The sequence below is a fragment of the Topomyia yanbarensis genome, chromosome 2, assembly GCF_030247195.1.
Source record: "Topomyia yanbarensis strain Yona2022 chromosome 2, ASM3024719v1, whole genome shotgun sequence".
In the NCBI taxonomy this organism is placed as follows: Eukaryota; Metazoa; Arthropoda; class Insecta; order Diptera; family Culicidae; genus Topomyia; species Topomyia yanbarensis.
The window spans coordinates 5,935,220-5,954,748 of NC_080671.1; the positions used below are offsets into that span (position 1 = coordinate 5,935,220).

The 19,529-nt window shown below is 40.1% G+C and overlaps 2 protein-coding genes across 2 annotated transcripts; one reads left to right on the forward strand and one right to left on the reverse strand.

Moving 5' to 3' along the window:
* Nucleotides 1-5,064: 5,064 nt before the first annotated feature.
* Nucleotides 5,065-9,958, reverse strand: LOC131679593 (major facilitator superfamily domain-containing protein 1-like). The gene is made up of 7 exons (XM_058960332.1): nucleotides 9,801-9,958; nucleotides 9,041-9,320; nucleotides 8,648-8,924; nucleotides 7,855-8,589; nucleotides 7,682-7,794; nucleotides 7,514-7,613; nucleotides 5,065-6,255 (listed from the first exon to the last, which is right to left on the reverse strand). The coding sequence occupies exons 2-7, from the start codon at nucleotides 9,261-9,263 to the stop codon at nucleotides 6,042-6,044; spliced, it is 1,662 nt and encodes a 553-aa protein (XP_058816315.1). The 5' UTR covers nucleotides 9,264-9,320; nucleotides 9,801-9,958; the 3' UTR covers nucleotides 5,065-6,041.
* A 5,897-nt stretch (nucleotides 9,959-15,855) lies between these two features.
* On the forward strand, nucleotides 15,856-17,102 carry LOC131682971 (vesicle transport protein SFT2C). The gene is made up of 3 exons (XM_058964800.1): nucleotides 15,856-16,366; nucleotides 16,444-16,595; nucleotides 16,654-17,102. Exons 1-3 carry the CDS (start codon nucleotides 16,172-16,174, stop codon nucleotides 16,922-16,924), a joined length of 618 nt encoding a protein of 205 aa, XP_058820783.1. The 5' UTR covers nucleotides 15,856-16,171; the 3' UTR covers nucleotides 16,925-17,102.
* Nucleotides 17,103-19,529: the final 2,427 nt, after the last annotated feature.

Sequence of the window (19,529 nt, forward strand, 5' to 3'; positions counted from 1 at the left end):
ATCCGCCACCGGCGCAGCTGGTTTCAGTGACGACGGGGCCATCATCGGCGGCGGTGGTGGTGGCATAGTTACCAAACTGTTGCCGTACAGCTGCTTCACTTCCTCATGGTGTTATGCGGGTGTCTCCGTTTCCTTGGTTCATGATTAGTCAATCTCTACGTGGCACTAGTTCTCTGTGTGGCACTAATTCTTCTTCGGTGTGGATGATTTCACACGTTTGTTTCATTGCCAAAAGCAAACTTGCATGCTTATCGATCACCAATCAGTAGTCTGAATTTGTTGCCACTGTCAAACACTTGAATGTCCTTATCCAGGTATAACCAGTTATTTCAAAACGTCACTTGTTCGGAATCGAACTTTTCTCGATTCATAGTTCAAAAAAATGACATCAACAAACCGATCACGTTCAGGATCAACTTTAACTTCTCGTAAACATCCTTATAACGAACTTTTATCACTCCTGTTCAAAATTGATACATTCACATTTCCAAGTATATTATTCAGTTAGAGGCTATTTTTCTGTGGCACCCTTGCTCGATTTCATGCAACTGAGTTTTTCGTTTGTTGGTTTGCACCGTTTTCACTTTTTCTTTTTCACGGTCGCCATCTGGTAGCTTTTGGCTACCTTTGGTTTTTCGAAGGTAAGGATTGCTCGCTGTGTATAAGGTAAGACTAAGAATGTTTTTTTATTAATTCCCAAGGCTTATTTTATATGCGCTGGCATGTTGCGCGACATGTTTGTATTTTTGATTATTCTGAGTAAAGCCAATTGGAGAGAGACAGAGAGGCTACCTAGAATTGGTCGCTACTCGGGCAGAGGGTGTGTGCCCATAGATAGCACTGGACGTAGGGAAAAACGCTTGTAAAGCGAAAGGTTCTATCAATAAACAATTGAATATATTTTGCTTTAGCTGGGTGTTTCTCGGCGTTCACGACACATGCGAACCATATGGACGGTTTCGCTAAGGCGTGTACCGAGCCGAGGTAGTTAATTTGAATGAGCTAGAGATAGGTGATTAGATGTATTACATCGTTTTCGCAGAACAATAACTAATACAACTGATCCATGGTAACAGCCGATATGACTGTCGGCATCGATGTACTCTACCGTGTATCTAATTCACAGAAGATGAGCAACGTCTGCAATAATGTAACTTTATTTTTGCTACATTATTTGCAGAGCTCTGTATTATATTAGCCCTATACCTATTGTACCCCCATACCTATTTAACCGCATTCTACTCTACCAAAAATATGAAATCGAATTTGTTGGACTTATAAATTCAACCAGTGACAACATTTTAGTCGCAACAGTGTTTTAATACGGAACGGATTCCTCCCATGAAAATCAAATTAAATGTCAATGAAAATGATATTGCGTTAAAATGACGTAAAAACAAAAACTGTCGTCTCGGCTATATCGTTCTCGGTAAATTGAAATATTTTTTGCGTAGTGCGCTTGAATGTAATAGTTAGTATTTATACTGAGAGTACAGAGTGCACAGACCTAATACGGAAATTCAAATTGGGTGCTGTTAAAAAACTTTGCATTTAAATTGAAAATAGAGTTGCCAATATCGAGTCTTACATCTGAGTTTTGTTCAACGTGACAATCAATTGGGATGAAGCGTACTTTTGGAGAGTTTTAGATCTCAGTCGTCCATAATACTTCTACTATTTTTTAAATAAATTTAAAAATTCATTTAGTGGACTCGGTTCAATGCTTTAGCTAATCGGAGCAGTGGTTTTTTTTATCTATTTCAATCTATTTCCAACAATAAAATAATAAAACGAGTTTTAATGGTTGTCCAGCAGATCTCGCTCAAGCTCTTAGGCATTGTACGTGAATACCTGTTTACGAGGCGGGGAAATATTTTATCCTCACAAACTGGGGTCATTCATATCTATCTCGCTATTGAACCCTTCCGTGTCATCATAGTGGTTGCTGCCTTTATGTTCACGAACAGATGAGTTCTTTCTTGCTTGTTGCCTTTACGAGTGTGAATTTTCTCAATTTACTGGCTGTAGCTTCTGAGATACTTGACGCAGCTTTTACCGTTGTCAATATTACCTGAACAGGTGCCACAAATTTAATATATTTGGTGTTCAGCGGTTCCTGATCAGGGTAAACCATAATGTGCCGTTTTTTACAGAACTAGAACGTAATAGTTTGTCCAAATATATTAGTATTTGTAATTGGTTTGTCCTTGATATATGCAAAGAATACTATGTGTGATTGTACTACTGCATTATGTTTTGTACTGCTTTGTACTGTACTTGTGTAAGCGGTATCCGATCTTGTAACCGAACATTGATTTTCTCACCGTCCATATATTTCAAGCTCTCAATTAAAGCATTGTCACATACAACTAAGTGTTTTATATTGTTCAAAATGAATGGTTTAGTCTGGGCCAATTTGATGAACGCGATGAGCGCTGAATGCCTGAGATAGTAGAATTCGATAAAGGCAACTATCGTAAGTCTAACCTCAAATTTCACCTTCAGAACCTTTTTCTCATCACGAATACTCGGTCTTATGCGGGTCATCAATAATCACAGTATTTGGCAGGAGTACCACTTCTTGCTTCTGCGACTTTCTCATCTCGACAGATTACTAGGGCAAGAAGTATAGTAGCAGTTTCCCTTGTTCTTAAGACAAGGCACACAACATAAAAGTAGCTATTTTTGTGGTTCGCTTTGCACTGGCTCGGGCAGAATTATAAACCACACTGAGCTTCGTGACCATTGGTAGTTGGAAACAACAATCTTCTTTGACTATTTCTCAATGATTTGTTCACACCAAACGAGTTACAAAATTGTTAAGTCGTTGATAATCATGTTTTTGAAATTTATTTTCAAAACATTTCGGGAGGGACTGTAGCCCCCTAGCCCCCCCCCCCCCCCCCCCCTCTAGCTATGTGCCTGGGCCCACGTTGTGTAGATGGACGGAGACTATTGTTGTGTCGAGAAGTGGCACTCTATTGAAGGAACTAATTTTAGAGGAATTAACTACAAAGTAGTTAGACTAGCGTGGGCGCTATACACATAAAATAACCACTTCCCGAAGTAATGGAGCGCCAACCCCGTACTCTGATCTCAGGATCCTTTTGGAGATATGTTCTGCTCTATAAAAACATAACATATATACATGTACATGAAGAACACGTTCAACAACGTCAGCTGAGTGGCTATCGCCGTAGTGCTGCGCAGAATGTGGGTTCCGGACTATCTATACAAGGTTCTGAAAAGTTACTTTCAGAACCGAGTACTGGTCGATGAGACGACCATGGAACAGAGGTCGATTAGTGTCACCTCAAGGCTCCGCACACGGTCCAACGCTCCGGAATGCGAGTGTCGAACAAATGCGGTTCTTATTCTCGTTTACGACAGTAAAATCAAATGGGCTTACAATTCATTCGATCTGCTTTTGATCGAATCTCGTGTTCGTCGTAAACAAGAATGAGGGTGATAACAATGACGTGATAATGTACAACAGAGTGTTGACACTGGAGGTGGAGATGTTTACGGCAGAAATAATAGGCATCGTGGAAACCTGGATGACAGCTGGCTCACCACAAGACGGAGGTCTGATCAGCGCCAGCGAAGATATGCACGTAATGCAAGGAGATTGGTCCGAGCGGACTCGTTGGCTAAGTGGCAGTAAGAGTGGGACAACGCGAAAAAGGAAGGTGGACCCACCGACTCATTCCAAATGGGTCTGCTTGGATACATAGGAAGCATGGAGAGGTGAACTTTCCATTCCAAGTACCTGCATCGGTTTGGACACGCTTCGTCACCCCTTTGCCCGGAGTGCGTAAACGTGCAAGATACCGAAACAGCCCTAGGTTCGAAGAAGTTCGAAGGGTTATGCTTGGACAGTGGTCAATATCGTCGAAGAGATGTACCACGACGAGCATATCTAGGACGCTGTCAACAGAGTGGTTACGAGTATACTCTCCGAGCTGCAGATGAAGGGCCGAAAGACCGGTTAGAAAGCCAGCGTGAAACCACAAATCGGGTCTCGGAAGAACTCCCGGCGCCGGAGGAACTCTTCGTCGGTGTAGATTAGATCCACCGCCGGGGACCAATTGAGTAGTGCGCAACGTCGCACCAGGTTCAGGTCATCAGAGCACCAGCGAACCGGATGTCAGACTCCACCGGAATCGCCGTACCGTCCTCGACACCCTAGCGTGCAATTCGTGAGTAGCCTAGACCGGGGACTAGATCGAGTAGACCGCGTCAAAAAGCCAGCAGCGTCGTCGGAGCGCCAGTAAAACGGAAGCTACACTCCACCCGGAATCACTGGACAGAGCTCGGCACCTACTGGCCGGCCCGTTTAGTAGGCTAGGTCCACCGCCGGGGACTAGATCGAGTAGAAGTCGGGATCTAAATGGCTCACGAAAACAAGCATCGGGATTTGAATAAATCTACTCCCGAGGAATTCACCAGTAGAGAAGATTCTAATTGGCTCACGAAATAGACATCGGATAGAAAAATTCCGCCGCCGGGGAATTATCAATCGGAGTAGGGTAGTTTCATCGCTGTATAATATCCCAGTAGATCTCGATTAGGCTGGGAGCTAAATGGCTCAAGAAAACGGGTATCGGTGTCGGAATAAATTCCTTCGTCGGGGAGCTCTCAATTGGAGTAGGACGAGTTCCCCGCCGGAGACTATCCGAGTAGATCGTGATAAGGCTGGGAGCTAAATGATTTACGGAAACAGGAGCCTAATGGCTCATGAAAGCTAAACGGCTCACTGAGACGAGAGCAAAATAGCGACGTAATAGATGAAGACGAAAAGCAAGAGAAGACTCGAGAGCTAAACGGCTCAAAGGTCGAGCCATTTCATGGATCAAGTGAGGTTCCGAGGTAGCTGCGGAAAACTCGTGGGCAAAAAACGCAATGCTTATCTTTAAGACAAAAAGAGACCAAGAAACAGATTTCCCGGGGATGTCTTGAAGGTGGTGTGCCGTCACCACTTTTATGGAATCCTATCGCTTTAAAAAAAAATTAAACAAGCGACAGAACTTACTTTGAACATGTTTAATAAAACAAAAACAGTGGTTCATGCTTGTACAGCTTGTATTTTCAAATTTATCCTCATTATACAGTATATCGCGAAAGTAGTTCTCATTTTCCAAAGTATTCAGATTTGATCGGATGTCAGTTTCGTTCAAACTATGCTTCTATGGAGCTTAATCATCTGTCTTTGTTATCGAGCCTTGTATCGGCTAAACATTCAGCAATAACTAGGTAATTGAATTTGGCATTCAGTATTCTGTCGGTTTTTGTATTGTTACGAATACTAGATTAAACAATTTCATGTACAGCTTGAGATGTTTTTCTTCTCGGGTAGGATATGTTTTCATGTTTATTTAGGTGTATATGATAAGTCAATCTTACGTTTAATATCAGTGCTTTTAAGAAGGTCTCAAATGCATATTTCCGCTCATTGTGATATTTAATGGATCAATTTCGATATTTATGGCCAAATCGAGCTCAAGAGCAGTTTTTCTTCTCGAAAGCACTTTAATCATATTCCCTCATTTCTAGTTACATGCTAATAAAAAATCCCATCGAAATAACGACTACACTCTGCTAGTAAAATATACACTTATCCAGACTATACTGATAACAATTAGAAACATCTATCTTTTGTTATTTTATTCTGAAAATATCTCCGAATACTTTTTAACACGATTATTGGATTAACAATTAGTTTGTATACACTCATAGATTTTCGGTTTGATTTTCACTTTCTCCTATCACTATTGTAAATTGTGCTAAACATAATCGATGCTAAACCTAAACAGTTTTCTTTTTCTAAATGTGTCTAAACCTATAAAATATATCTTTTGATTTGCATCATAATCAAGACATGTAGATAAATTTGTTCAGCTCCCGTCCGACACTGAAACAACGAAGAATCACAAAAACAGAAAAACACGAAACCGATCAAACGCTCCCTGCCGGCGGAATGGCTTCGAAATCACTTTGCTAATACAAAATACCTCTCCCGAGTGCTAGTCTAGCTAGTCGTCTCACTCGATCAGCGGCTCCGAGTCACTCTGGTTGGCACCGTCCAGCACCCGACTGACGTACCGATTTCGAATGGATTCCGGAGCTGCTGCTGCTGCTGCTGCTGCTGCTGCTGTTGAGAACAGTTGCTCCTCGTGATCGGCATTCAGTGAACCCTCCGGGGCCACCGACAGGATGTTGTCCAGTGAGGAACGACCCCTGGTGTCCTCCCGTAGGCTGAAAAGTAGTGGGAAAACTTTTATGTATTTCAGGCATCATTTCGTTCAGTTCGGCAAGATCTAGTACCGAAGGCTTCACTCTAGAAGGAAAAGTTAGCGATTGATTGCAGTTATACGTTTATGGTATTTTAGTTTCGATAGATACTTTACTTAAATTTCATTGTTGTTATCAAATTATCCCAAAAATTTCTCCTCAATCTTAAATCACAAATTTCTTGCTTGAAAATATACCCAACAAATAAAACTTCTAATTTCTTAGAGGCCATCAAATACCCGAGCAACAGTTTTGCAAAAAAATCTTGGATATGCGAAATCAAAGAAATTGAATGATCGTAAACCGAATAAGACAGTCGTGTAAAAATGCGACTGCGCGTATCTGATAAGTCATGTTTTAGCAAACTACAAAACCTAACCATTGACTGAGAACCATCTCTGACTTAACTGAACTTAACCCACGATAACTGTTTGAACTGTCTGGAAAAGTATCCTTCAACCAAGCGAACCGCCTAGTAGAACATCATAGCAAGTCAGTGTTATATGAAGATAGGGATAAAATGAGTACACTGAAGATTACTTGTTACGATTTCCTATTTTATTATTCTATCTAAAATTTGCTATTCGTCCACCAAGGTCCCATCGGTTGTGTGTTTCTCAACGTTCCACTCTGAGAGCGCCATAGTCGATAAACCTTGGACCCGACCTGAGAACGAGATTCAATTTGGAATAAACATCTATTGCAAACAGAGCACCGTTGATAGCGACGTGTGTATAGAACAAACATGCCGCGCATATGTGCAATTGTTTGGAATGATTTGAAATACGTGTTGTAAACGTTTGTAGAAATTCGTTGGAAGAAGTCATAGTCCATCTATATCTATATATTCTCTTCAATCAGGGTTTTCTTTAATATTTGTAGTCGGTGGACGTCAGTCAGAGAAAATGAGAACAAACTACTCTCACTGTCATTTTAGGGATGTATTGATGACAAACAAATGTTGATTATAGACTCTAAAATGATTCGAATTTTCATATCAGGATGATTCCAGTTTGATAATGACACGGGAACTCGGTCGCGTGGCGATCTGAAGTCTGGCCTCTGGATTGCTTATTAAACGTGTCTGTCCCTAACAGTTCTAAAACCCAACCTAAATCCTACATTAAGTTTGTTCAAGACGCAAAACGCTCGTCTAGTCATATCACAATCAGTAGACAATTCTTAAAGTGAACCAAAACTCAATCAAAGAAAAGATACTTACAGTTTGTTAGCGTAAAGTTGACGTTCCGCCGGAGTCATGTTCAAGGTTCCACTATCGTTCGCATCGTACAACCAAATGACGATGGTCGCCAAAAGGGAAACTGCTCAGGCAACAACAAATAATAGTTTCTTTTAACTTGCAATACCAACACCTCAACAAGATACTTACTGACTAGCCAACCTATGAAGAAAATTTCCAGCATGAAGTAGCCTCCCTTATCGACAATCAATCCGGAAATCATGGAAATCACCGCCAGGCCTAGATTTTGTACCGATTGGCAGCTGTAGAATAATGAAAATTATTAATTTTGATCATCAAAAACATGTTCTGAGTTCTATTACATTCCATAGGCCGTTCCGAGTTTGTACTCCGGCACTATCAGTGCCACCAGTGGCCATAGACTGCTGGCCAGCATCGAGTAAGCCATTCCCATTGTAATCATCGCCACGTACGGATTGTAGAACGTGAACGTCAGCAAACCATGTGCTATCATTGTCACAACAATCGACACGCATACCCACAGAACATTCTTTCCGGTGCGATCGACCAACAGCCCAAACACTGGACTCGCCACGCCAGCAACAATGTACACAATGGAATTGACCGTGTTTGCGTCCTCAGGGGAAAAGTCAAACTTTCGCATGAAAAATACCTTTCCTAGCGCAATAAATGGGAAAATGGCCACGTAGTAAGCGACACAGATAACCGTCACCATCCAGAAGCTAATTTTAAACGTTTTGATGTCGGAAAGTTTGACCACTTCTCCATCCGGTGGGTTGTCGTTTCGCTGAAGGATCCTAGCAGCTCGTTTATCCATCCAACCTAGTATCAGCGCGCAGAGCATCGACATAACACAGGTTAGTGTAGCCATCAAAAGTACCACCCCCGTGCATTGGTGTCCCTTGTAGCCCATACTTCGGACGTAGTTGTAAACCGGAACCATTACCAAAAAGTTAACCGTACTACCCACACGGGCAAACGACAACTGCAGTCCGAAGACCATATTCAACTCTTTGCCCTTGAACCAAAGTACAGCATAATTGTTCTGTGCAACCGCCAACGATTCCGCACCAATTCTAGAATCAAATAAAAATTTACCAAAATATCTTCATAATCTTAATCCTAAATACTAACCCAAAAAGAAACCGTCCAAGTATCATCAGCCAGAACTGATTAATCAGTCCTCCGGTGGCAAAAACTAACTGACCAATTAGTAAGATAAACATGTAGATGATCGTCCCCAGCCGGATGCCAAACACCCGATCGATCAGAAAACCACCGATAAAGCAAAGTATCACGTTCGGCCACGAGTAAATCGAATATAGCCACACAAACTGTGTTGTCGTTAGATCCAGATCCGACTTGAACTTGTCCTGCAGTGCTCCCGGGTTATCGTAGCAGAAGTACGATCCTGCGCGTAAAACAAACTCTCATTATTTCATCACTATCTCAAGCAATTATATAAATCAAACTTGAACCACAAAGAATTACAAAATGAAAACAAAACTGAAAGTTCTCCGAACTCACCGAATCCGACCAGACACATCAGAATCAGGGCTATGAACCTGTGCAGAGCGGAAGTGGGATTGCAACACACACTCGACCCACAGCCGGGCTGTTCCTGTCTCAGCTCATCGTCGTCGGATTGGTGCAAAATTCTCCCCCGGAGCCCATTCGGCGGATCCTCGTTATCCGTGTCTTGTTCCAGGATCGGCCTTCGTGCTTCATCATCATCGTACAGTCTCGGCATTCCACTTCCTTCCTCGTAACGTTGACACCGTTCTTCCAGCCAGCAGATTTTCAATTTCTGTTTGGGATAGGAAAATAATAAATCACGGGTATGTACAGGGGAAGCACAGACAAAGGAAAACAAATGCGGGCTGTGGGAAGAACGATTCTAACAATTATGACGCCTTCTTTTTTGCACGCTTATGGTGATGTGCAATCAGTAGCAACGATGAATCAGTTGTCCTACATAAAACATGATTGACGTAGCAAAAAAACTCCTCGTTCTCCGATCACCGCCCATTCGTTCCGCTACATTCTACTGATGAAGCATTGCGAATAACTTTTCAAACAAGGCATTCCAGCCAAAACCAAGCGTGAAATGTTACCATAATTGAGAGGTCTTATCAAGTGGAGAAAGACAAACAAAAAGCGAGAATCGTCTTTACTGGATGGAACTGGATGAAAAATTATGTTCCAGCTAACCACCATTTTCCAGCATCGCAGTTCCTCTAATTGGATCGATCTATTCCACACAAAATAAAAAACATTCGCTACTTACCTGTCGTTATTCTGTGTTAAACGTTCCTTTCGATAGAAAATCTATCTGCTACCAATGAAATCAATAATTATAAACAATAAAAACAAATCAGTCGAAAATTGCAAAAACGGGACGTACGGGAATATGTATATTGTCACTGGCTGACTGATGTTATCTGCACAAAGTAAACAAAAAGAATGAATCATAAAATTCAGGGGCGTGAGAACGGGTATCGACAAGCATATCGAATACGCTATAGGTTAGTTGCGGTTGTGGGTTCAGCTCAACTGCTCGAACAGTGTATGTGCAATATTAATCGGGTCGTATGTGTTAGAAATTTACAATAATAGAAATTTACAATGCATTTGCATGCATGCATTATGCATTTACCCTACAAACAATCATAAAACAATATTACTGTTTTATGCTACAATAAAATTTCATGTAACAATAAATTTTACTGGCCAGCGAAAAATTATACAGCAATTTCATATGAAATGGGTCCTTCGTTTCGATTTTTTTAATGTTAAGATATATAAACTTATCTTTACTGTAAAATTATTTTACATAAAATTAACTATAGATGCGTTAAAATTTATTGTTTAAGTATTGTATCGTAACATTTAACTTTATAGTATGGTAAAATTACTGCACCGGGAAAATTATGATTTTGTTGTTCTACATTTCGTTTCGGGTTATTTTTTGGTCTTTTCCGATGCAGTAGCGTTAAAGATAGATAAGTGAAATGACAAATAAAAGTTATTTGAGGTGATAGAATTTACGCGGTAGTTCCATTCCATTCAAACGCCTATGCTTTTGCTAGATTCAATATCAACGCTGCTAACCCAAAGGCGGAAGGTAGTTTGATTGATTGATTGATAATTATTTATCTAGTAGATATTTCACAAAAAATACATAATTATACTTTTATTCCATTTTAAACAAAAACAAACATTTTCTTTTGAACACATTCACAGTAGTCTCGTCCTTAATATCTCTTAGCAGTGTATTGTAAAATTTTGACTCTTTGTAGAACAAAGAATTTTGCGTGGATGCTAACAGATAATAAGCTGGCCTTATATCGTTTGCAGATCGGGTGTCATACTGGTGAAGGTATCTACCCCGTACAATTCGTGAATGCAGATATTCTAACACAAGCTCACTTACCACTTTACGAATCAAGAGTAGAGTGAGAAATGAAACACGTTACCTCACCAAAAGCCACTGCAGTGCATCTAACATGGTTCGAATTGATGCTCTTCTGTTGCATCGTACAGTGGCGGTGCTAAGGGGGCAACCACCCCGAGCAGCAAAATCAGGGGGTGGCATTTCCTACTAAACAAATTTCTATTTCATTTTTTTAATAATTCTTCAAGTTTCAATAATCACGATCAAAATCAAGTGTGGGTGAAACGCTTGAATATATATTTTTTTGGCGATTGACTATTAAAAAGTAGGGGATCAAGACGACGGATGCAATCGAACAAAATTATATACATCTTGCTCAGTCTCAAAACATTCAACTGAGTTGAGTTTCCGAACGCACTTGAAGTAGTGGGAGTATGCAGACTCATTTGCTGGGATTAAACCAGGGAACTCTATCATATACAGAGTGTATGGTTCATGATTAAGAATCTCTCGAGCGGTGATAGAGAATTATATTTGGGGGAAAAATCGTTCTACGCAAACTATCAAAACTCAACTTCAAAGCTATTGAACTTTTTTTGTAAACAACTTGTTTGTTTTTAAATGTCTCTAACTCAAAAAATATACTTTGCATTTTCAATCTTTTAATTCCATTAGAAAGGTGTTTCCGTTCCTGTTAAATATCAGGTGCGTTGGTCCAGCATAGTCGATAAGAGAACCGGTCTAATGAGTGCTCTTTAGAAGTTAGTTTCGTGCGGTAGCGCACGTTAATCGACCGAAGGGATTTTGTTTTGAGTGAGTGGAGCCGGCGATTAGCAAGGGGTAAAAAATCAGCATTTTTTTGTTCACTGATTGCTAGACGGAAGGGTATCCGAGAGCTTAACAACGATAAGGCCGTTGGGAAGAGTGGAATTCCGAATAAATTTCTTAAAGTCTAGGAAACCTGTGAGAAGCAATCCACTCCGTTCTCGGGATGATCTGAGTGGAAGAAAAATGCCCTTGGATTGGTTGAATGGCCTCATATGTCCTATCTTCAAGAAGGGCTACAAATTCGAACATATTATCTTCTTAGGCATATCATAATGCCGCCTACAAGGTAGTCTCTCGTGTTCTATTAAGGAGCCTGCGCCTGTTGGCTGAATACTTCGTGGGTCGATCAACGACGGACCAAATGTTTACCCAGCGACAAATTCTGAACATATTCCGGGAATACAACTTGCGGACTCACCATCTGATTGAGCATGGTTTCCCGACAAAACTTATTAAGCTGATTCGTATGACGGTGGGTAAGATAAAATCAAGCGATACAAAGATGTGATGTGCAAAAGGAACATGACATCGACATCATTGGCGTTGATCGTAGAGCAGTGGAGGAGGCATTGTTGCTTTTCATAAGGAAAGCTGCAAGAATCGAACTGACTATAAACTCTGACAAGACAAAGTACATGGTAGCTGGTAGATAACGTGACAGCACAACGGTGGGTTCGAGGTGGAAATCGATAGGGTACGGTACGGTACAAACAAATTCATATATGTTAGAACACTAGTGTCATATGATAACGATGTTAGCTGCGAAGGAACAATGCATGTTGCTGCTGCGAATGTGGTTTACGTAGTCAGCTAAAGCCCCACAGCCTAAGAATAGCACAGTCGCATGAACCCCTAACGGTGCCAAGTATACAACCATGCTGGCATTGGAAGGCTGATAAAGCACGGCACACTACAGTGAGCTGAGCTTGTATGACAAGAGAGAACCAGCTAACGTTATGATCAGCAGAGAACCTGGAAGAGGTCGTGGACTGCGCGGTATACCCCGCTATCGCTGGCGGTGCATTGAGGAAGATGCGCGTGCTGTGGGCGTCCATGGAGGTTGGGAACCGGCGATTCAAGATCAAGTAACCTGGAACTCTAAAATACATTCAATTATGATTCGGTTATCCGGATTGTTCGGTCACTAGGTCACTAAGATAATGATGACGATTATTAATTTGTTTACGCAAATTTGAAATTATGGTAGAAGCTTTTTGGTCGCTCTTTCATCTGGGGTTGTTTGGGAGCATATATATACATAGTACCCAATTTGTGACAAACAATTACTTGCGAAGCTGAGGCACGAGGTAGAAGCTGGCGAACACATGGAAGTATACACAAGTATACGACGACCTTGTTATTAGTATACAAATACTACAAATATTTCAAATACTATGAAAAAAATTGTCGACTCTTGTACCACAATGAATAATTACACGGGGTTACAAAACAAAAAAGAATGTACTTTTCAAGTGATTTAGTAAAGGTTAGGTTAGGTAAAATACAATACAAAGCCACATTTGATCAAATTAATATACCCTCAAAATCTTGATTTATGGCAAAAAAAAACTATTTTTCGAGTCTAAAATATTAGTTTCGAAGTCATTTTTCAACCGGATTAAAATTTTTTGAGAATTCTGTAACGAGGAAGAAATGGCCCTATCAACGGTATGCTATGTTATATTCTTTTGTTAAAAGTGTTATGCGGTATTTTCAATCACAATTGGTGAATGAAAGCGTTTTCAAATTAGAAACTTGCTCGCATCATCTTTCAACGGGCCGTCCCCATAAAAAAATCGATTTTTTGTTTTGCTCGATTGCGTATACATTTGGAAGCATGTGTATAAACTTTAAAGTTAGTTTGAAGATTGTAGCCAAATTTGCAGATAAACAGGTCGTTAGATGCAGAATTAAATCTCTCCAAATTTTTTATAAAATTGTTGAGTAATTTTCCTAATTTTCATGAAAAAATCGCAAAATATTGGTTGTTTACGAGTTGATGTCCTAAACCCGCAGAGTATTTTAAACAAAAGAACATAACAAAACATACCGTTGGAAAGGTCTTTTCGACTTCTTTGCAGAACCCAGAAATTGAAAATCAGTTAAAAATGACCGCGTAGAAAATCTTTCAGCGGCGAAGGTCCCAAAAAATATGAAAACTTTTGGCTATAAATCAAGATTTTGAAGGTATACAGCATTTCTCATACATTATTTTATGTTGCATTTGATGGAATCTATAACCTAGGTCACTTGAAAAGTACAGAATGACTATTGCACCGTGTTATTTGCAATACTCCAAAGGCATTAAAAAATTGAACGTAGCGATACTTTAATATGAAAAGTTAATATTTAAAAAACATACATTAGCCCATTCATGTTCCACTTTTTCCCTGGTGCATATAAGGCTCCAAAACAATTTTTCATCAAAACTGTCGCGATCAAGGAGCATAAAAATCTGTTTTAATTAAGATAGGCTCTTCTTTCGCAGTGCTACAAGCTGCTCAAAATTTAACATCCGAAGCTCAATAAATTCCCCTACAATGATTACTATAATCAAATGATATGGAAAAGGTAGTCAAAGACGGTCTTAATTGAGTCTATCAGTTTTCAATAATAATTCGAGCCATCATGAAGATATCGAAAATTTATGTTATGCCCACTGTCCTTGGCAGCACTGTTTCACCGAGATCTATCCAGACAAATTGCAATTACATCAGTTCTATAAATATTACTTATATATGCTAGTGCTCAAATGAAATTTAATAGTCTCAATAATTATAGTTTTGTAAGCTAGTCTTTCCTTAGCCAAAAATTGATAAACGTTATTGTTTATAAATAAAATGGGTTTGATAGGGGTTAAAAGAAAATTATGTTTCTCTGAAAGTTTAGCTAGAGAATTTAAAAAAAAGGTTGATCGCCAGTATCTCTTGATCAGTTTTTTTTAAATATGTAATATTTTATAGAAGGTGTACCAGTAGTCATAAACCAATTGAAGATTGCCCTTTGCTCAAACAAGAAAATTTTAGGCACCAACTATTGCCATAATTAAAGGACATGAGCGCGGAGCGAACATGTGAACCGAGTCGTAGCCACACCTTTCGCGAGAAAGTTTATGCGCAACACTACCGCCAGGACAAATTATTGACAATAAAATGTGAAAAAGTTCATGTTTGTGTACACCCTTTCTAATACCTTTATCATATTCGTTTCATGTGAAAAGGTGGGAAATAGTTTAACTCTTTTGAAAATTCGTTGTAAAAGGGGTGGCAAATTTAATGTTTGGCCCCGAGCGCCAAAACACCTTGAGGATTTTCTATGGGATATTCCTAGTTTAGTAGTTTTTCTTTTTTTTCTGTTCATTCTATCGTTTGTCTCACTTAGCCTCTCTTTTTGCCTCATATAGTTTAAATGGACTCGTTGCATTTGCAGTACCCCCTGGCTGCATTTGATGTTCGATTTTTTGCTAACTGCATGTCTTGTCTCAGGCCCAGATGTATTTCTCATTTCGACGGGTTTTGATTCGAGCCAATAATAGAAGGCCTAACTGGACATGCATGATAACGGTGTACCCTTCGTTCGACCATCGCAGAGAATACCGTATAATTTACTTTGACACTTCGATCGTGAACCGACAAATGGGCGAAATTAACAAATGTACACAAACAGAGATTTGATTAATATCTGAAAGAGGAGTAAAAATACTTTATAAAAAATATAAAAACTCATTTATAAATATTTCACACTTCATGAAAATCAATAAAAAACAAAACGGCGGATCCGACTTTCGACTGTAAACAAAAAGCCAGGCGGGTTACGCCTCTGCATTTCTAAGGTAGTGTATACAGGCGAAATTGACAGCATCATTGTTTACAAGGTCCGTAAACAGAATCGCCCTAAACAAAAACCAAGTGCTTGTTACGCCCAGGAAGAATAACAAATTTTCCCCTCCAGCGAGCACGGCGAAAGCCACATTTGATTTTTGTTTTTTGGCGACACTGCAGGGCGAAATTGAGAGTCGTCAAAACAAGAGGGCGACTCAAAAATGGCCTAATCAACATTTCATAACAACACTCGGTGAAATAATCTGTTTTCAATTTTATCAACGAAAACGTTATTATATAAAACATTTTAGTTATGCTTCCGAAAACTAGTATTGTTTCAAAGTGTTTCAATACATTTGAAGGCGCAGTATGCAAACACTGTTAAAATACGATTTAATTTTCTGAACCGAATTTTCAAAGCTATTTTTCTCGATTCGATATCATTGCGACTTCGGCCCTTTGGTCGATTCATGATCGATTATTTAACATAAACATTGCTTTCGCTGTCATAACATTATTACATGTTAAAGATACGTGGGTTGCTGGAAAACATAGTTAGTTAGTGTACATTTCTTTTTAATCCTTGTACATAGCTGCGAAGCTAAGTCCTCCAGAATGGCTGATCTCAAAAAGGACCTTGACGAGTATCTGCTGCTACAAAGTGATCAGAAGAAAAGCTTCAAACTCGAAATGCCGAAGATGCCCTCGATCCCCACTCCCGGGCTAGTGGGAAAGCTCTTCGGGAAAAATCAGGAACCGGAAGCAAACAGCTGGCTTAAGGACACACAGGACTCTTGCTGTCCAAAGTTGGTTCGTAGTGTTGCTTGAACTAACATCGATCAGTTAATATTTTTGATGTACGTATTTGATTTTTAATTTTATTACAGAGCCGAATACAAAGAATTGTTGGTTTCGTGACCTGTATGGGTCTGGGAGTGTTTTGCATGACAGTCTCCACATTCTACATCCCTTTGCTGATTCTCAAAGCAAGAAAATTTGCTCTACTATATACGCTGGGAAGTATATTTTTCATCATGAGGTTTGTGTGTTGCAATTTCGTTCCTAATGTTTGTTACTTATTGACAAAGGATTTTCAGTTTCGCTTTTCTGAGCGGATTCGGAGCCATGTTCCGGCAGTTATTCTCCCGTGATCGGCTCGCTTTATCGATCTCCTACAGTTGCTGTCTAGTGGCAACACTGTACTTTGCTATGATTGAACAGAGCACGGCCTTTACGGTTCTGTTTGCGGTGGCACAAATCATATCGCTGCTCTGGATGATCCTGGGAGCGGTACCCGGCGGTATGACGGGTGTTAAATTTTTTGGTCAAATGTTCCGAAGTTCAGTATCCAACCAACTGCCAGTATAAGTGTGTGCTTAAGTTGGTTCGTTGGTGTGGAGCGTAATCGAGAGGATTAATCATGCTTCATCAACAGGCATTGCTTATGTGTTTATGCCGCACACATGGTGATAAAGAAGGAAAAAAAGAAATAACACTATCAGATTAAGTATTTTATATTCATTAAACAATAAATATTTGTCCTAAAACCGTGTAACATTTATATTTAATACTTTCTTGTCTTACGCATTTTCTACGAAATGACTTTATATGAAATGTAAAGCATAAACATTTGAACTAATACCCTTTAAACACTATCGCCAGCAGGGGGCGGGCATAGTGTAGTTGGTAAACCGATTGCCTTGTACGCAGCTGACCTGGGTTCGATTCCAGACCCCGCACATAGGGTTAGAAATTCTTCTAATCCAAAACAGGCGAATAACCCAAAGGTTAAAATGTCGACTTCGTCTCATCAGAAACCGACACTAACTTATCGCCGGTATTGATTAGCGCCGGCTTGACGCTAAATCCCAAAACAGACACTATTTATTCCGTTTGATTGGAAACATAAATAGTGTTTCCGTTTTGGGATTTAGCCGGCTTGACGCTTTAATCTATTCCGGCAAAAAGTTAGTGTCGGTTTCTGATGAGACGAAGTCGAAACGCACCTATTACATGCGTCGAAACTCTTAGTGATAGTGAACAGAGACAGCCTATAAAACATTGGTATAGGGATCTTTAATTTGGAAAAAAATTGTACCAGTTTTTCATATGTATTGATAGCGGGTGTCCTTACGAGTACACTCATATAATTCTTAAACCTGAATTATTCTTTTATGATTTTTAAATTCAAAAAAACCAAATTAAAGTCAACCAGCAAACTGACAGTTGTCCTACTAAATGACGTATCTGCAAATATCTCGTTCGCCTTATTGTTAACCGGGACAGCACCCCACACAGCATGATCTGGTACTTTTTCAATCCCCTAGCAGCCTGCCATCCCAAGTTTCATCTGCAAACTATGGTAGATCTGATAAGACAACCTATAGAGTCGTGCAAGTCGCATCGGTTTGGATTTGTTATTGTCCCAAAAGGAAACAAACTAAAAAATGTTTTTTTCAATAGTTTCGGGCCAAAAAATTGAAAAAGCACTGAGATATTAACTCACGGTACTGATCTGCATCAGAATATGCCTTAACCCGCACACTCCTGAAGATCCCTATTGATGATGTAGACGCTACCATTCGCCCGTAGAAACTGTCACATCAAGGAGCTTTTATTCTCTTTTAGAGCTCTAAGCACTGAGAACTGACCTACAAGTAAAGTTTTCAACTTGTGTAAGAAATAAAACTGTCGCTTTGAAATGACAACAGCAAGTAGCAACTTGCCACTGGCCGGCGCTTCGATCGGCCAGCAATCGCTATACCGGACTGGTGTACAAACTTGGATGCAATGGTGACTCACGCATGCAAGCCTGTATGCGATGATGATTTTCAACGTATTTTCGTTTAAATGTTTACAGTTTTTTCGGGAAAGTTTGTTCTGGCTTAAATGTCTGTTCTCTGTGCTCTAAGCACCTTGGACACATATAGGAACAAAGATGCAGTTTTCGTTTTGACGTATGCTAGAACCTTCCTATATAATGACTTTGGGTGTTTACTCAATTTTTCTTCCTTAGGGCCGTTTTCTTCACCCTCGCTTGGCGCTTAAGCCAGGTTTAAACGTACTGGTGAACCTGGCTTAAAAGTTAAGCGAGGGTGAAGAAATCGGCCCTTAGGGTCGATTTCTTCACCCTCGCTTAGCTTTTAAACCAGGTTTACCAGTAGGTTTAAGCCCGGCTTAAACGTTAAGCGAAGGTGAAAAAATCGGCCCCTAGGGATGAATATAGCCTAGTGCACTCCATCATATCCTAACTGTTGGAGAATAAGCTGCGACCCGTCTAGTCGTATATCTGTGACCTCAAAGACACATCGATCAAGAATACTGCTTATATTCGAATAAGCGTACATCGCCGTCAGATGCAAGAAATGGTTTTTCCCTCTTCATCTTTTACTTTTCAAAAACCCTTGGACCACGCTACACGCGTTTATATTTTCACTGCGTCCCTATACTTACAGTAGGTTATGGGCGAACACGTTTAGTCAAGACGAAAAAGTCTTTCGGTCGTTTTTTTAGTTTCGCGTTCGAAATGAGTGCTACGGATACAACTGAAACCGGATTAGTTCACATGAGTTGCCATCTTCCCGGAATCGAAAGAATCGCCGGTCACGACAACTGATCCACGTGGAAGTTTGTATCGCTAACGTTCCTAGAGTTAGAGAACCTTTGGAGTGTGGTGAAACCGACGGAAATGCGAACGGAACCAGACAAGCGGTTGATGTCGCGAAAGATCGTCGAGCGCAAACATTTTTTTACTCCTCGATCCGATCAACTATGTGCACGTCAAAGAAGCGACAACAGCTCGAGATGTTTGGTTAAAACTCGAGGACGCATTCGAAGAAAGAGGGATGACGCCAAATGTAGGGCTCATTGATAAACTTATTAGGGCAGATTTGACATCCTGCTCATCCATCATTCGTAACCCAACTTTGTACCGGGAAACAAGTGCTTTTTGTTCTCTCCGGTGTGGTTTAGT